The sequence below is a fragment of the Danio rerio genome, chromosome 21 (assembly GCF_052040795.2).
Source record: "Danio rerio strain M-AB ecotype USA chromosome 21, GRCz13ab, whole genome shotgun sequence".
In the NCBI taxonomy this organism is placed as follows: domain Eukaryota; kingdom Metazoa; phylum Chordata; class Actinopteri; order Cypriniformes; family Danionidae; genus Danio; species Danio rerio.
Window position 1 is genome coordinate 45817501 of NC_141041.1, and position 15000 is coordinate 45832500.

General features: G+C 35.3%; 3 protein-coding genes across 13 annotated transcripts in view; 1 reads left to right on the forward strand and 2 right to left on the reverse strand.

The window, feature by feature from the left end:
- Positions 1–7626, reverse strand: part of yipf5 (Yip1 domain family, member 5) — a 20521-nt gene extending 12895 nt beyond the window's left edge. For 3 of the 5 annotated variants that reach the window (XM_087299359.1, XM_087299358.1, NM_200295.1), the window contains 4 exon segments: positions 7571–7626; positions 5563–5679; positions 1244–1419; positions 140–285 (listed from right to left, as the gene is read on the reverse strand). In XM_087299359.1, coding sequence (XP_087155485.1) covers positions 140–285; positions 1244–1419; positions 5563–5669 — 429 coding nt within the window. In that variant the 5' untranslated portion in view covers positions 5670–5679; positions 7571–7626. 5 annotated transcript variants of the gene reach the window in all.
- The window catches only part of pcyt1bb (phosphate cytidylyltransferase 1B, choline b), a 658357-nt gene that overhangs the window by 337117 nt on the left and 306240 nt on the right, over positions 1–15000 (reverse strand). The gene's annotated exons all lie outside the window — the stretch shown is intronic.
- Positions 11750–15000, forward strand: part of kctd16b (potassium channel tetramerization domain containing 16b) — a 19670-nt gene continuing 16419 nt past the window's right edge. For 3 of the 7 annotated variants that reach the window (XR_015519660.1, XR_015519661.1, XR_015519662.1), the window contains exon 1: positions 11750–13773. Coding sequence is in view for 3 of the 7 variants with exons in the window: in NM_001128752.1 (NP_001122224.1) it covers positions 12969–13773 (805 nt within the window). In the remaining 4 variants the exon portion in view is untranslated. 7 annotated transcript variants of the gene reach the window in all.

Consider the following 15000-nt stretch of genomic DNA (forward strand, 5'->3'; position numbering starts at 1 on the left):
ACTGGGCTGACCTGATTTAAATAATGACACTACTTTCTATAGTAGTCAACATGATTGCATTCAACTTGAATCTGAATCAGTTGCTATTCTCCTGTTTGTTTATTTGTATATGGTGACTTAAAGCATAAAGGTTTCTTACCAGGAGCAGCGTTGCCCCAAATGCCAAACAGAACACCATGGGACCAGCCAGATCAGTTTCATTCATTATACTACCATCTGATGCTTTCAACGGGTGCAGCACAGTCAGAGTTTTCTGCCAGATGTGGTCAAAGTTTATCCCCAGTTCTGAAAATGAAAAAAAGAAATATTTTTTTTTACTCTTACGAGATTGTTTCATATGTGTTCATGAATCATTCTTACTGTTCAATAAACACAAACTGTCGTAGTTTATTAAAGACGCAAACCCCTCGCTGCACGACCGCTGCACCTTCAGCAAACCTCTTAAATCCTGCAGTTTGAGGACTTTATGATTGTTTTTAAGTGTCAAAAGTGGCTGATCTGTTCGCCGAAATATTTGACTGCATGTCTCTGCATCCCAATACCACTAAAACGATAAAACTAAAGAAATCTTCAGTGCTGAGCGAAAGCGCTTCTTACTGAACAGGGCATCATCAATGACGCAAGCGTATTCAGGCACGAATGTAATGTGAGTGCAGGCCATCGGGGGAGACGATAGGGGGGACAAGTGTGCTTTGGCCCGGTTCAGGGCAACTGTACATTGTGTGATTATGCCCATACAATAACTTGCCTTCTTACCCTAACCTGCCTAGTTAACCTAGGTAAGCCTTTAAAAGTCACTTGTAGCTGTATAGAAGTGTCTTGAAAAACATCTAGTAAAATATTATTTACTGTCATCATGTCAAAGATAAAATAAATCAGTTATTAAAGATGAGTTATTAAACCTGTTATGTTAAGAAATTTGTTGAAAAAATCTTCTCTCCATTAAACAAAAAATGGGGAAAAATAAAGGAGGGCTAATAATTCAGGGGGGCTAATAATTCTGACTTCAACTGTATATATATGGATATATACATATATGCGGGTTTATTTATATATATATATATATATATATATATATATATATATATATATATATATATATATATATATATATATTCGAGTAATAAGCATGTAAGCAACATGCATAATTTGTGAAATTCAAAAATACATATGTGCTTGGAGAAATCACAGTTAATTAAATGTTATCAAAGTCTGCAAAAACAAGTACAGCAGATCTGCTTACCCTCTAACAACGGGGGCTCATCTTCAAAGCTGCTGCTGTACATGGATTGTGAGGAGGTTGGGGTAAAGGCTGGTGTGGGCTGGTATATCTGTCCAGTGTATGGCTGTTGTGGCTGCATCATTCCTGGAGCTGCCGAGTAGCCCATTGGCTGCGAGTAATCATACTGTCCATATGGTCTGTTGAAAGCAGTAATACATTTATTATCATAATTAGGATGCAGGGCATTTTCTCACACTAGACATCCAGAGCCTACAAAAGCTATGATAAGAATGTTTATATGAAGCTTAAAAACTTATTTACAATAAGGCCCTATAATATAGCACAGAATTTAGATTTAGAATGTAGTCTACAACACGCATTGCCATAGAGTTTTGCAAAGTTTAGATAAATAAATTAAATATAGTGTGTTACGTTATAGAACGTATTAATTATTTGTTTGTTTATTTTATATATATATAAATATTATATATACAGATTTGTGTTTTGTTTATGCATTTGGAGCTGATGTTGTGTTGTGCGCTGTGGAGCATGCGCAGCTTTCTCTCTCTCTCCCCCTCCCTCTAGAGCTGCGCTTGATTGCGGTCCAGCCGTGTTCATGTGGGAGCGTATATAAGCTGGAGGAGAGGAACAATGGGGAGATCTTTCTGCTCGGTGCAGGTCGCAAATCTCCGTCGTCGTCGCCGCCGCTGCTGTTGTTCCGAGCGTCTCCTATCTCCTGCCCCAAACTGTTGGTTGACTTGGTGTGAATTGATCGATTTCTGTTACTGACAATTTAATTGTTTTCTAAAACGGCTCTCAGTTAAATCTGAATCTATTGGCTTTTCTGATTAAATATTTATATATATTATTTTTGGTTAGAAACAGAAGCGGTAGGTTGGGAATCGCCATTTACTTTAAAACGTTTTCTCCTGGTTTGTGGTAGCAAGGGAGAAAGGGAAGTTTGCTGTAATTTTATTTGGGGTACTTTTATTTGAGCAGGTAAGTTAGAATTATTTCCCCGCAAGTTAGCTGTCTTTTTGTTTCTTATTTTGGCCTGGATTCCCTTCTGAAGAGATGCTTCTATCTTTGTTGTCTAAGTAAATAATAAATATTGTTACTACTTGATCAGCGTCGTGATTATTGTGAGTTGGGACAGGAGAATGGGAAAACCCTAAATTGAGTATTTGAGTTTATCTCTTTGTTTTGTTTTTTTACACTTGTTATTGTTCCCACCAACCCTAGACCGGTCGGGACGTAACAAGTGTTGCACAATTTATCAAATCATGACAAGGGCTAGTGTCTGAAATAGATTATTTTTATTTGCAGTTCTTTTATTTTGTTTGCAAAAAAAAGTCGTCAGCACTTCTGTCATGTGAAGTACCCCAAGGTTCCATTCTTGGACCTATTTTGTTCTCCTTATATCTGCTTCCGATAGGGTCTATTTGTAGAAAGTACGGGATTTGATTTCATCTTTATGCAGATGATGCACAGCTTTATTTGCCCTTAAAACGGAAATATGCTGAGTCCATTACACCATTGTTGGACTGTCTTAAAGACATTAAATCTTGGTTGGCACTGAATATTTTAATGTGCAATGAAGAAAAGACAGAAGTGGTGGCATTTGGGTCCAGGGGAACTCAGGATTGTTTGGATCTTGGTGTGTTAAATCCTTTTGTAAAACCTAATACAAAAAAACCTGGGTGTTATTATGGATAGTGTCTTTAAACTGAATAAATAGATTAACTCAGTAATTAAAGCTAGTTTTTTTCCAGTTGAGGCAATTATCTTAACTAAAGTCTTTTTTTGTCTTTTAGCAACTTTTAAAGGGTTACACATATTTTTATTTCAACTCGGCTAGATTATTGTAATGTGGGTATTAGCCAGACCTCCATTACTCGTCTGCCGAGGGTGCAGAATGCTGCTGCTCGTTTGCTGACAGGGGCACGCAAACGGGAGCACATTACACCCATACTGGCTTCTCTTCATTGGCTTCCTGTACAGTGTAGGATACATTTTAAAATTTTAGTTTGGGTGTTTAAATGCCTAAATGGACTAGCACCAAGATACTTGTCCTTAATAATCCAATTGTACACTCCATCAAGGGCACTTAGATGTACCGATCAGCTACTTTTGGCTGTTCCATGCGCAAGGTTAAAAACCAGGGGGGGCCGTGCCCTTGCAGTGGTGGCTCCCAAACTTTGTAATAATTTGCCTCTCATGTTAGACAGGCCGCAACCCTTTCTGTTTTCAAATCTAGTCTTAAAACCCACTTTTACTCTTCGGCTTTTAATACTATACAAGAGTCATGTGTCTGTTGTATTCGTCCTTTGTTTTAGATTGAGTATATGTGTGTACAGAACTTTGGTAAGCACTTGTTGTTAAAAAAGCGCTTTATAAATAAACTCTGACTTTTGCAAAAATCTTTTTTTATTTGCTCAAAACTAAATTTCCTTTTGAGATTTTTTTGAGATTTGCATTATTATAATTTTTAATGTTTTTGCTCAATACTTTACACTTTATAAATGTCTATAAATTGGACAAACAACAGAAATAAATGTCTATTACTATTGTTCAGAAGAACGTACTTCCTAAAGTAATGATACAATCATCATTATAAAATATGGGTGATGAAACAGTATGGAAATGCACTGATGGTACACATTAATAACTATATTAGGAAAAAAAAGCTTGTAAAAATGATAGTTTTGCTCTGGTTTAATTTAAGGCACTTGCTATGACTGACAACAAATGGTACACGAACATAGTGATATGCCTGCTTGTGCTGAAAAAATTGTGAAAAAAAATTTATTTATTAGTCAGTAAATTAAAAATAGCATTTGAATGCAAAAATCCTTGCTGTTGAGCCCTGAAGCTGTAGATTTTATTTATAAGTGTTGAAAAACAAAAAAAAAAACTTTTATAACATTAACAAGCACCTCTTAAATAATTTATGTAGGTAGCTAGCTAAATGTTACTTTATTGTTTCTACTGCTCTGCTTTTTTTGTTACGTTATACAAAATGTAAAAAATTATGGATATGAAACATTATTAATATTTTTCAAACGTTGCCGAGTCCTATAACAGTAGACCAATAATAGTAACATTTTACAGATTAACTTACTTATTGTAACATTAACAGACATTTCAGCAAAAGTATAAATAAAATGCATTTCAGACAGTAAATATAAAATAACATAATAAACATGAATAAATAAGTGATAGCCCGATGTAATTTTTTTAACAATGCCAATTATAAAGTTACAAGGGTTTAAAATTACTTTTTTTTTCCACAGAAATGCAGTTACTAATTAATAAAAAGTTTGCTTCATCGAAATACACATTATCAGGGTTTCTGCAGATATCATAATGTCAAATTTAAGACTTTAAGACCATTAAGTATTAAATTTAAGACCTGTATCACAATATCAAAAACACGTGAGAGAAATGAAAAATCACAAAATAAAATAATTTAAATTGAATAGTACTGAAGACAGGTTAGATACACTATTGAACTACAGGAAAAAACAAACAAACAAACATCTTAAGGCTGATTTATACTTTCGCCTGGCCACCCACTGTAAAGTCAGACGGATAAACAGAGAAGTAGGAAGTTTCTGAAACTACGTCATATTATTAATATTGTTCAAGATTTTTCAAGAACTAATTATTTTGTATTATTTTTTCATTTATTATAATGATTACAAAGTTGGGCGGCGAGGTGGCGCAATGGTTAGAGCTGTCGCCTCACAGCAAGAAGGTCCCTAACAATTTTGAGCACATCGATGACGTCACATTCGCTGCGTGCACTGAGTTCAATAACAGAAAGCTGATTGGCTATTGCATGTTGGTCTCATTTGTAGTTGTAATCCCGCAAATTACATTTGCACTAGTGAAGTAAAGAACTAAAACACCACAAAAACCAAGCAACAACAATAAAAAAGAATTTAAATGAGTATTAGATGTAGTGTCACATGGACATCGGAAAAATAAGACCTGTGCAAAAATATTTAAGACCTAGAACAGTGAATTTAAGACTTTAAGGCCTAAAAGTATGATTTTTACATTTTAGACTTTTTAAGACCCCGCATAAACCCTGATTATACAGTAAACCATCTATAACAATAACTGCTATTAAAAACTTTCTGATCAATTCAGTGAAAGGCAGCCAGTCGAAAAGCTGTGAAACATACAATATTAACATGATCCAATTATTTAGAACTTTTCCTTTAGGCAAAACTATTTGCTTCTGGTAAATTGGTTAAAAAACAACAACAATATGGTCACAATTTAGATCCTTGTGTAAAACAACATCATGAACTTTGTGTAAAGCTCAGGCATACTTGTAGGGCTCGTCTGTGTTGCTGTAGCCATATCCTCCTTGGTTCTGATCATCTACACTGTAACTAGACTGATAAAAGTCTGTGTTGAAGTTGTCAAATCCTGACATTGCAAGTTGCCTAAAAGACATGAGAAAGAAAAAAAACATGACAGTTTTATTAAAAATGATTAAGCTGAGCTCATTACATTTTTATGTTATTTAAAGAAATGATTCATAAAAAAAATATGTAATTAATTATTCACCCTTATGTCATTTCAAACCTGCAATATCTTAAAAATATGAGAATACTCAAAACATACATTCGCATAGAAAGCATATTTGAAACTTTTATTTCCACAGACCACAGAGTCGACCAGAAAAATATTGAGCTGTAAACATGCTTTGTACTTTAAATGTGGAAAATAATACCTTGAAATCATACTTGCATGCTATTTCTGACTGAATATTCAAATTAGGGTGGTAAACAATATAGAGACAGTTACATGAACGAATGTGCGAATATAAAACTTTACCTTAATTGTACTTTGATAGTCATTGGCTGCTAATATGATTTCGCTATTTAGAGTTTTCAAATAATACTTTTATGAAATTATAATATTAAGAGGAAAGTTAGAATATGCAAATATAAAACCAACTTTACCTCTATTCAATTAGATAGTGTTAATGTTGTCTTAAATGTTGTTTACCACCCTAATTTGAATATTCGGTCAGAATTAGCATGCAAGTATGACTTTAAAACAACATTAGCACTATCTAACTGACTGCAAACATGGTTGTACTTTGATAATCATTGATGCTAATATGATTTCGCTATTTAGAGTTTTCAAATAATACTTTTATGAAATCATAATATTAAGAGCAAAGTTAGAATATGCAAATATAAAACCAACTTTACCTCTATTCAATTAGATAGTGTTAATGTTGTCTTAAATGTTGTTTACCACCCTAATTTGAATATTCGGTCAGAATTAGCATGCAAGTATGACTTTAAAACAACATTAGCACTATCTAACTGACTGTAAACATGGTTGTACTTTGATAATCATTGATGCTAATGTGATTTCCCTATTTAGAATTTGGAAAGAATACTTTTCTCAAATCATATTATTAAGGAGAATGTCTGAATAACCAAATATAAAACCAACTTTACCTCTATCTATGTTGGATTGAGGTAACATTAAAGTTGATTTTCTATTCACACATTCGGACTTTCTCCTTAATATTATTATTTCTGAAAATTATTCTTTACAAATAATAAATAGTGAAATAGAGGTAAAGTTGGTTTTATATCCACATATTAGTTCATTTAGCTTTCTCTATATTGTTTACCATCTTACTTTGAATATTCGATTGAAATTAGCATGTAAGTGTGACTTGAAAACAACATTAACACTGTTTATTTGACTGTGAACAATGTTGTACTTTGATAGTCATTGGCTGCTAATTTGATTTCGCTATTTAGAGTTTGCAAATAATACTTTCATGAAGTTATATTATTAAGGGGAAAGTCCAAATGTGCTAATATAAAACCAACTTTACCTCTATAATAGAGAAATCGTACTAGCAGCCTATAAATATCAAAGTACGACATTGTTCAAGTCAAATAAAGTGCTAAGTTAACTAAACTCATACTTGCCTGTGTTTTAGACCGAATATAGGACACAAGTTATCGTCCTTAATCTGCTAACAACCAAAACCAGATTTATTAGAAAGAACTAACGTTATGACATTGCTATCACTGCGCTTTTGACATAGAAAAACAGCAATAAACCGTTTATGTTTACAAAAATGTTTAACGTTTTCATTTGTTTATTACAAATGTGAGGTGATGTTGGCATAAACGTTTGCTTTGTTTGGGTTAAGTTAGCAGGTATAGACTAAGACGCTGAAACGTTATATTCAGTTACTGCCAGCGCCATTCAACCAGTCCAAAACATAACTTTCAACATGCAATACAGCTAAAAAAAAATAATGAGAAGCAATGAGTTGAATTGCCCTGTTTTACTCACACCGCTAATGGTCCAGGACTCCGCCAACACCGCTAACTACGTGTCAAAAAATAGCAGAAGAACTTCCGGGTCGTTGGAATAAATAAGATGTGACGTTGCCTTGTGCGTTTACATAGGTATATACACTAGATATCGCATACGGATGCTGAGCATATGTGATGCTGACGCCACATTTGTACAGTGCTCCCAGCAGAAATGTCATTCAACCGAACGAATCAAGACAGTGCTGTGTATGGGTGTAGTACCGAGAAAACAAAGCATGGCATAAAGGCATTCACATTTTACAGGTAAGATTTTGTTTTTTACGTTTTTCTATGTTACGAACGTTTGTGATCAACAAGTAAGTTACCGTTTATTGAGGATATTAAAGTCACCTACAGCAGTGGTTCTCAAAGTGGGGGTCGGGACGCCCCGAGGGGTCGCAGGGCAATGAAGGGTCGTCGCCTGGTGATTTCCAAAAATCTATTTATTTTTATTAAACCATAAGAATTAACATATTTTATCCATAACTATACTGAAAATAAAAATTGTCATTTATAGTTACTATACTATATAGTTACTATAGTAGCTTATATTTACTAGTTCTATTGGATTGCGACCCCTGGGGTAATTACATTATATTAAAGGCAGCAATAGCGTCAGATGCATTTTGATTTTATAACATCAGGTTATACTTTCTGGCACATTTTAAGCACTGACACAAATTTAATTGGTGTGTCTGCGTCATTGCATGCAAGGTTTCTGTATTTATAACCACCTCAGAGGATATTGGGGGTCGCGAGTCACTGGCATTGTTATTTTGGGGGTCGCGGGCTGAAAAGTTTGGGAACCCCTGGTCTACAGCATTCACCATAAGGCAAAGTAGCACCAACTCGCACTGAACACTCGGCTTATGCTGGTTTTGTTGAATAAAATAAGCAAACAATGAAAAAGAAATATGACAACAAGATACTGCGCTGCTAGAAACTTGTATTGTAGTGAAGGAGTTGTTCATAACGGAGATTAACTCACAAATGAATCGCTCCCTCAGTTAGAATGAGAAGTAAAAGCAGGAGAAGAGGTGTGTTTCAGGACATGGATTAGATTAAATTAAACAGGGAGGGAGGATAATACATTTCCATGCACACAAACACTCGCTCCTTGTCAGTAATGCCCGTGCAGTCACTATCTATCAATGTAGAAAAGAAATGTAAAATTATAATTTTCGTAATTTAAAAAAATATATGCACAATGACCACCGGGAAAACTCCCCCCTGCTGACAAATCCAGCCTAAACCAGCCTAGGCTGGTTGGCTGGTTTTAGCTGGTTGAACAGGCTGGTTTTAGAGGGGGTTTGGCCATTTCCAGGCTGGTTTCCAGCCATTTCCAGTCTGGTCTTGGCTGGTCAGGCTGGAAAATGACCAGCTAAATCCAGCTAAAACCAGCTTGACCAGCCTGGATTAAGCTGGACATAGCTGGTTTTGGCTGAGCACGCAGCCTGGCTAAGCTGGTCAAGGTGGTTTTAGCTGGTCATCTCCCAGCCTGACCAGCTAAGACAAGGCTGGAAATGGCTGGAAACCAGACTGGAAATTGCCAAAACCCATCTAAAACCAGCCAGGTCGACCAGCTAAAACCAGCCAACCAGCCTAGGCTGGTTTAAGCTGGTATTTTCAGTAGGGCCGATCATAGAAATAGGCTATGTGTATGTGTTTATACCTCTGGCTCTGGGTGGCCACAGCTTGGTTGCGCATTCATTTCAAGGGAGCACTTCCCTGTACTAAAATGGCGGCTCTATTGACGCGTTCCTTCCTTTAGACAACAACAGGGTAGGCGACATCTAATGTAAATATCTATGGTGCGTTCATAGACAGACAACACAAAACTGGCGTGCGTCCTCTATGGGAGAAAGAGAAACCCTCTTATTATTTATTATAGTATTATGTTTACATTTTTTTTTTTACAAAATGCTAGCACACAATTTTTCAAACCAGTCTGGTTTTATCAAAATACCTAACACAATTCACAAAACCACTCACCCAAACTGCAAAATACCTCATATATCCTGCAAAATGAAACACTGCAACCAAAACTACACACAGCATTATCAAAATTAAACGTTTGCATGAAATGGTCCACATGTCATTCATATTACCAGATTTTTGCCTATTCAACTACACACTATAATGAACAGCACCCCCAACTTTAGAATGCTTTGCCATAATACTAAAACATGTATCAGATTTATTTTATCTTTGCCATGATGACAGTAAATAATATTTGACTAGATATTTTTCAAGATAGCTACTTCTTTACAGCTTACAGTGACATTTAAAGGTTTAACTAGGTTAAGGTTAACTAGGCAGTTAGGGTAATTAGGCAAGTTACAGTTTTTCTTGATTGCTTTGATGCAGCCGTGTTAAGAGTTAAGAGAAACTTGTTAAAGGTATTGAAAAAACTGTCATAGCGATTGGGAAAAACTAAATAGGCTACATGCAGTAAGAAAGCGCACCATCTGTTGGGCGAAGTTTTATAAAACTCTGATACCAACCCATCTGTTTCAAGGGATTTATTATTATTTAAATGTTTGATAGCATCTATTTTCTTTAATAGTTTATGGGCTTGTCACAAAAAAAATCTTGTCTTCTAATGATATATTTGTGATTTTTTTTAAGATGATAAAAATAAGGATGTTAATTACTTGGTTCTTACTTGGAAGTGTATAATTTACTGTAAAACATTATTTGTAATAATTGTAATAGTAATATTTGAATATTAATTTAGAGTCAAGAGGTAATCATTCTATTCTGGGTATTGGTGTTTTCAAATCTTACTTGTTGCCGGCAGATGGCGCTGCAGGTGTGTTATGGCCTATAGGGGTACTCAAACTTTTCAGCCTGCGACCCCTAAAATAACAACTCCAGTGGCTCGCGACCCCCACTATGCTCGGAGGTGGTTATAAGCACACAAATATTGCGCACAATGGTGCACACACACCAATAGCAACTATATAAACATAAGCATTTGCAACACAAAAAAGTGCAACAGTCTTACAACCATATCTTTTTAAATAATCATTATTTATTTGTTTATTTAATATTAACCTCACTTAATGAGAATGGTGAGCACAATGTTTATATGAAAAGACTATTCTTGGTTTAATTTTGGAGTCTTAGAGATCATCCTCCTTGTTCAGTCGTGGCCTTAATTTTTAATGTTTTAAAAAAAATCAATCTGCTGCAACTAATGCTATTGCTGTGATGTTAATATAGCATAATAACCCCAGAGGTCACAAATAAAACATGTTAATTGATAAAATTTGATAATATTTTTGGAAATTCCCAAGCGACTGGCCTTGATCCTAGACTCTTATCAAATGCAAAGTTTATAATAGGCATAATAATAATAGTTATAATAATAATAAATAATATATATATATATATATATATATATATATATATATATATATATATATATATATATATATATACAGGGGTGTAGTAGACATTTTAAAAGTGGGGGGATAGCTGTATGAAATCCAAAAGTACATTCTTAATCACCTGTTTCTAAATGGTCTGTCTCTAAAAGTGAGGGAGACATATCCTCCCGTCCTCCTATACAGTTGAAGTCAGAATTATTAGCCCCTTTGAACTTTTAGCAACCGGTTTATTTTTTTATCCAATTTCTGTTTAACAGAAAGAAGATTTTTTTCAACACATTTCTAAACGTTTTACAAACTCATTTTTAATAACTGATTTATTTTATCTTTGCCATGATGACAGTAAATAATATTTGACCAGATATTTTTTCAAGACACTTCTTTACAGCTTAAAGTGACTTTAAAAGGCTTAACTGGGTTAATTATGTTAACTAGGCAGGTTAGGGTAATTAGGCAAGTTATTTTATAAGATGGTTTGTTCTGTAGACTGTCGAAAAAGGATAGCTCAAAGGATAGCTTAAAGGAGCTAATAATGTTGTCCTTAAAATGGTGTTTAAAAAATTAATAACTGCTTTTATTTTAGCTAAAATAAAACACATAAGACTTTCACCAGAAGAAAAAACATTATCAGACATACTGTGAAAATTTCCTTGCTCTGTTAAACATAATTTGGGGAATATTTAAAAAAGCAAAAAAACAATAAAAAATTCAAAGGGGGGCTATTAATTCTGACTTCACCTAATATATACACATTTTATAAAAGCGTGTATTTAATATTGCAAAAGAAAAAAAGAAACGTGAAGATGTGTGCTGAGACATAAACAAACATTATAAGAAACAGTAGATTACTTAAACATGAAAGTAGACGCTAGTATTTAAGGTGTTCTTTGTTTTTAAAATAGCGACCATTTGTTATTTGACGGCCGACACTTCTTTGACTTAAACAGACAAACACATTTAGAGCATTATAACATGAATACAATAATAGAAACATAATAAAACTGTATGCATACATCGCTTATGAATTTCATTAATAGTGTGTAATGTTGATGCTTTAAAAAACTTTGATGGAACCTTGTTTTCACTGTCCATGGTTCTGAAATCAGCGGATTACTCCACTCGACACAACCTGGTAGTACCCTACTTTTTTGTTATTTGAAGCTGGAATGCACGAAAGGATCTGATGTTGTCTGCATAAACTAGCTAACAAAGCTGACTGCCTATATCAAACAATGGTGTGAATACCCGCAACACCACGGTATTGTGTGCATACGTCTTTAAGATGATGTAATTTTTGATAACCCATTATGTTTCTTTTCCTCCTCCCGCCGAGGCAACAACAGCTGAGGCAGTTATTTTCTCGTGCCACAGCCCTCGATCGCGAGCGCACAGAGTATGATGCTGCATCATCTTTCACCATAAACCCCACCAACGCACAACACCTGGATTATTCCAGAGGATCACACACTCAATTTTTTTCTTAACCGCTTGGATTATTGATCAACCCTATTGTGCTGAAACTGTCGTCAGATTTTATCTTTTGAAACTATGTAATCTGTTCTCTTTGGTCGGCAAAAGTTGGATTCAGATCGTTGCTTAATTTGGAATAAACTTTGTTTCTCCTTGAAAGATTAAATGGTTTTATTATATGATGTTTTTAAATGCTTATGCAAATGCACTAGTTTTTTTTTCAGGCAAGGAAGCACACCCCAGTGTTTCGCTGTGTGCCCTGCTGAGCTACCAATTCTTCGACTCTAGGATGTAGGTGTGCAGTTCCTCGGATATTTTGCTCTTTCTATTTTTTGTGCCCTGTGGAGAATATGTGGATTCAAAAATATGTGCGATTATCGGTTCAGATTTCAAATGTGATTTCTTTTGCAATTTAATGTGCATAAAAATCGACGTTTCCTAAAACACTCCCGAATCTGTGGATCATTGGAAAAGAGCAGAACTTTGTTGTTATTTGCACCCATCACTGAAACGATGGCGTTAAGTGGAAATTCTAAACCTAAAGACAGCTCTTTTCCAGATGTTATTGAATTAAACGTGGGGGGACAAGTCTATTATACACGTTATACTACGTTAATCAATACCCCTGGCTCTCTTTTGGGAAAAATATTCTCTCCCAAAAATAATGCATCGAATGATCTTGCCAGGGACCCTAAAGGTCGTTATTTCATCGACCGGGATGGCTTTTTGTTCAGATACGTGTTAGACTACCTCAGGGATAAACAGGTTGTTCTTCCTGACCACTTTCCAGAGAAAGGAAGGCTGAGGAAAGAAGCGGAATACTTTCAATTGCCTGACTTGGTTAAACTCTTAACCCCTGACGACCTAAAACCTAGTTCCGATGAATATATCCACAGTGATTACGAGGACGGGTCTCAAGGAAGCGATCAGCGAATGTGTCCTCCGCCGTCACTCATTCTCGCCGACAGAAAAAGCGGATTCTTAACCGTCGGATATCGCGGGTCCTGTACAATGGGTAGGGAAAATCGAACCGATGCCAAATTCCGGAGGGTGCCTCGGATTATGATATGCGGCAGGATTGCCCTGGCCAAAGAAGTTTTTGGCGAGACCCTAAACGAAAGCAGGGACCCTGACAGGACAGCTGATAAGTACACATCCCGCTTTTATCTAAAGTTCAAGCACCTTGAGCGCTCTTTCGACATGCTCTCGGAGTGTGGTTTTCAGATGGTCGCATGTAACTCGTCTGTGACAGCCTCAATTATCAACCAGCATACAGACGACAAGATATGGTCAAGTTACACTGAGTACGTCTTTTACCGTAAGTTTCTCAACAGATGTTTTGTCTATTGTTTTGAAATTACTTGTTCCATCTGAGGTTGTTTTTAAAATACCACTAGACGGCGCGCTTTTTTTGTATTGTTTTTTTTTCTCCGTTTCTTTCACTAAAGGTCTCATATGGACAAAAAACATACTGCCAGTTTAGCACCTGTTCTTTATTTAAACTTGAATTTATTTGTTTAATAGGGACAATACTCAGGAAACAGTAATTAACAGGGACAATGCTTAGGAAAGCAGTGATGTGTGGACTGAATTGGATGAAAATACAATGATTTACAGTAAAGTTATTAAATATTTTTCATACCAAAAATTCATAAAAATTATTCACAAATTTTTTTATTTTTTTAACAGAAGTGTTTTAGTATAACCATCAGGACAGTGTTGATGTGTGGTCTGAATTTGGTGAAAATACAGTGATTTACAGTAAAGTTATTGAATATTTTATTAATAATAAGGCATAAAACTATGCAGTATAGTTTTTAACTCTTCGATACACAAGCTATAAAACCCCCTTCTAATGCACTAAATGGGTCTGAAATAACCCGTATTCATGTTATTTTCTTTTTTCCCTGGGCATTTTTTGGTTTCATCTTTTAAAAGCAATATTTATTTCAGCATTATATATTCATTTATCCATGAATTTAATTATCCATCAATATTCAAAATATTTTTTTTCATTCACCACAAATTATTGATTTTCTTAGGTTTTGTATTACAACATCAATTTTACACACATGGGTCAAAAATGACCCACCTGTGAAAACATGAAAAAACAATAAATAAATAAAAATACAATACAGGGCGACGCAGTGGCGCAGTAGATAGTGCTGTCGCCTCACAGCAAAAAGGCAGCTGGTTCGAGCCTCAGCTGGGTCAGTTGGCGTTTCCGTGTGGAGTTTGCATGTTCTCCCTGCATTCGCGTGGGTTTCCTCCGGGTGCTCCGGTTTCCCCCACAGTTCAATGACATGTGGTACAGGTGACTTGGGTAAGCTAAATTGTTCGTTGTGTATGAGTGTGTTTGGATGTTTCCCAGAGATGGGTTGCAGCTGGTAGGGCATCCGCTGTGTAAAAATGTACTGGATAAGTTGGCGGTTCATTCTGCTGTGGCGACCCCACATATATAAAGGGACTAAGCCGGAAAAAAATGAATGAATGATTGAACGAATGTTATCACTCTAGTGTTACTGTAATGCTTAAGCCTAAATAA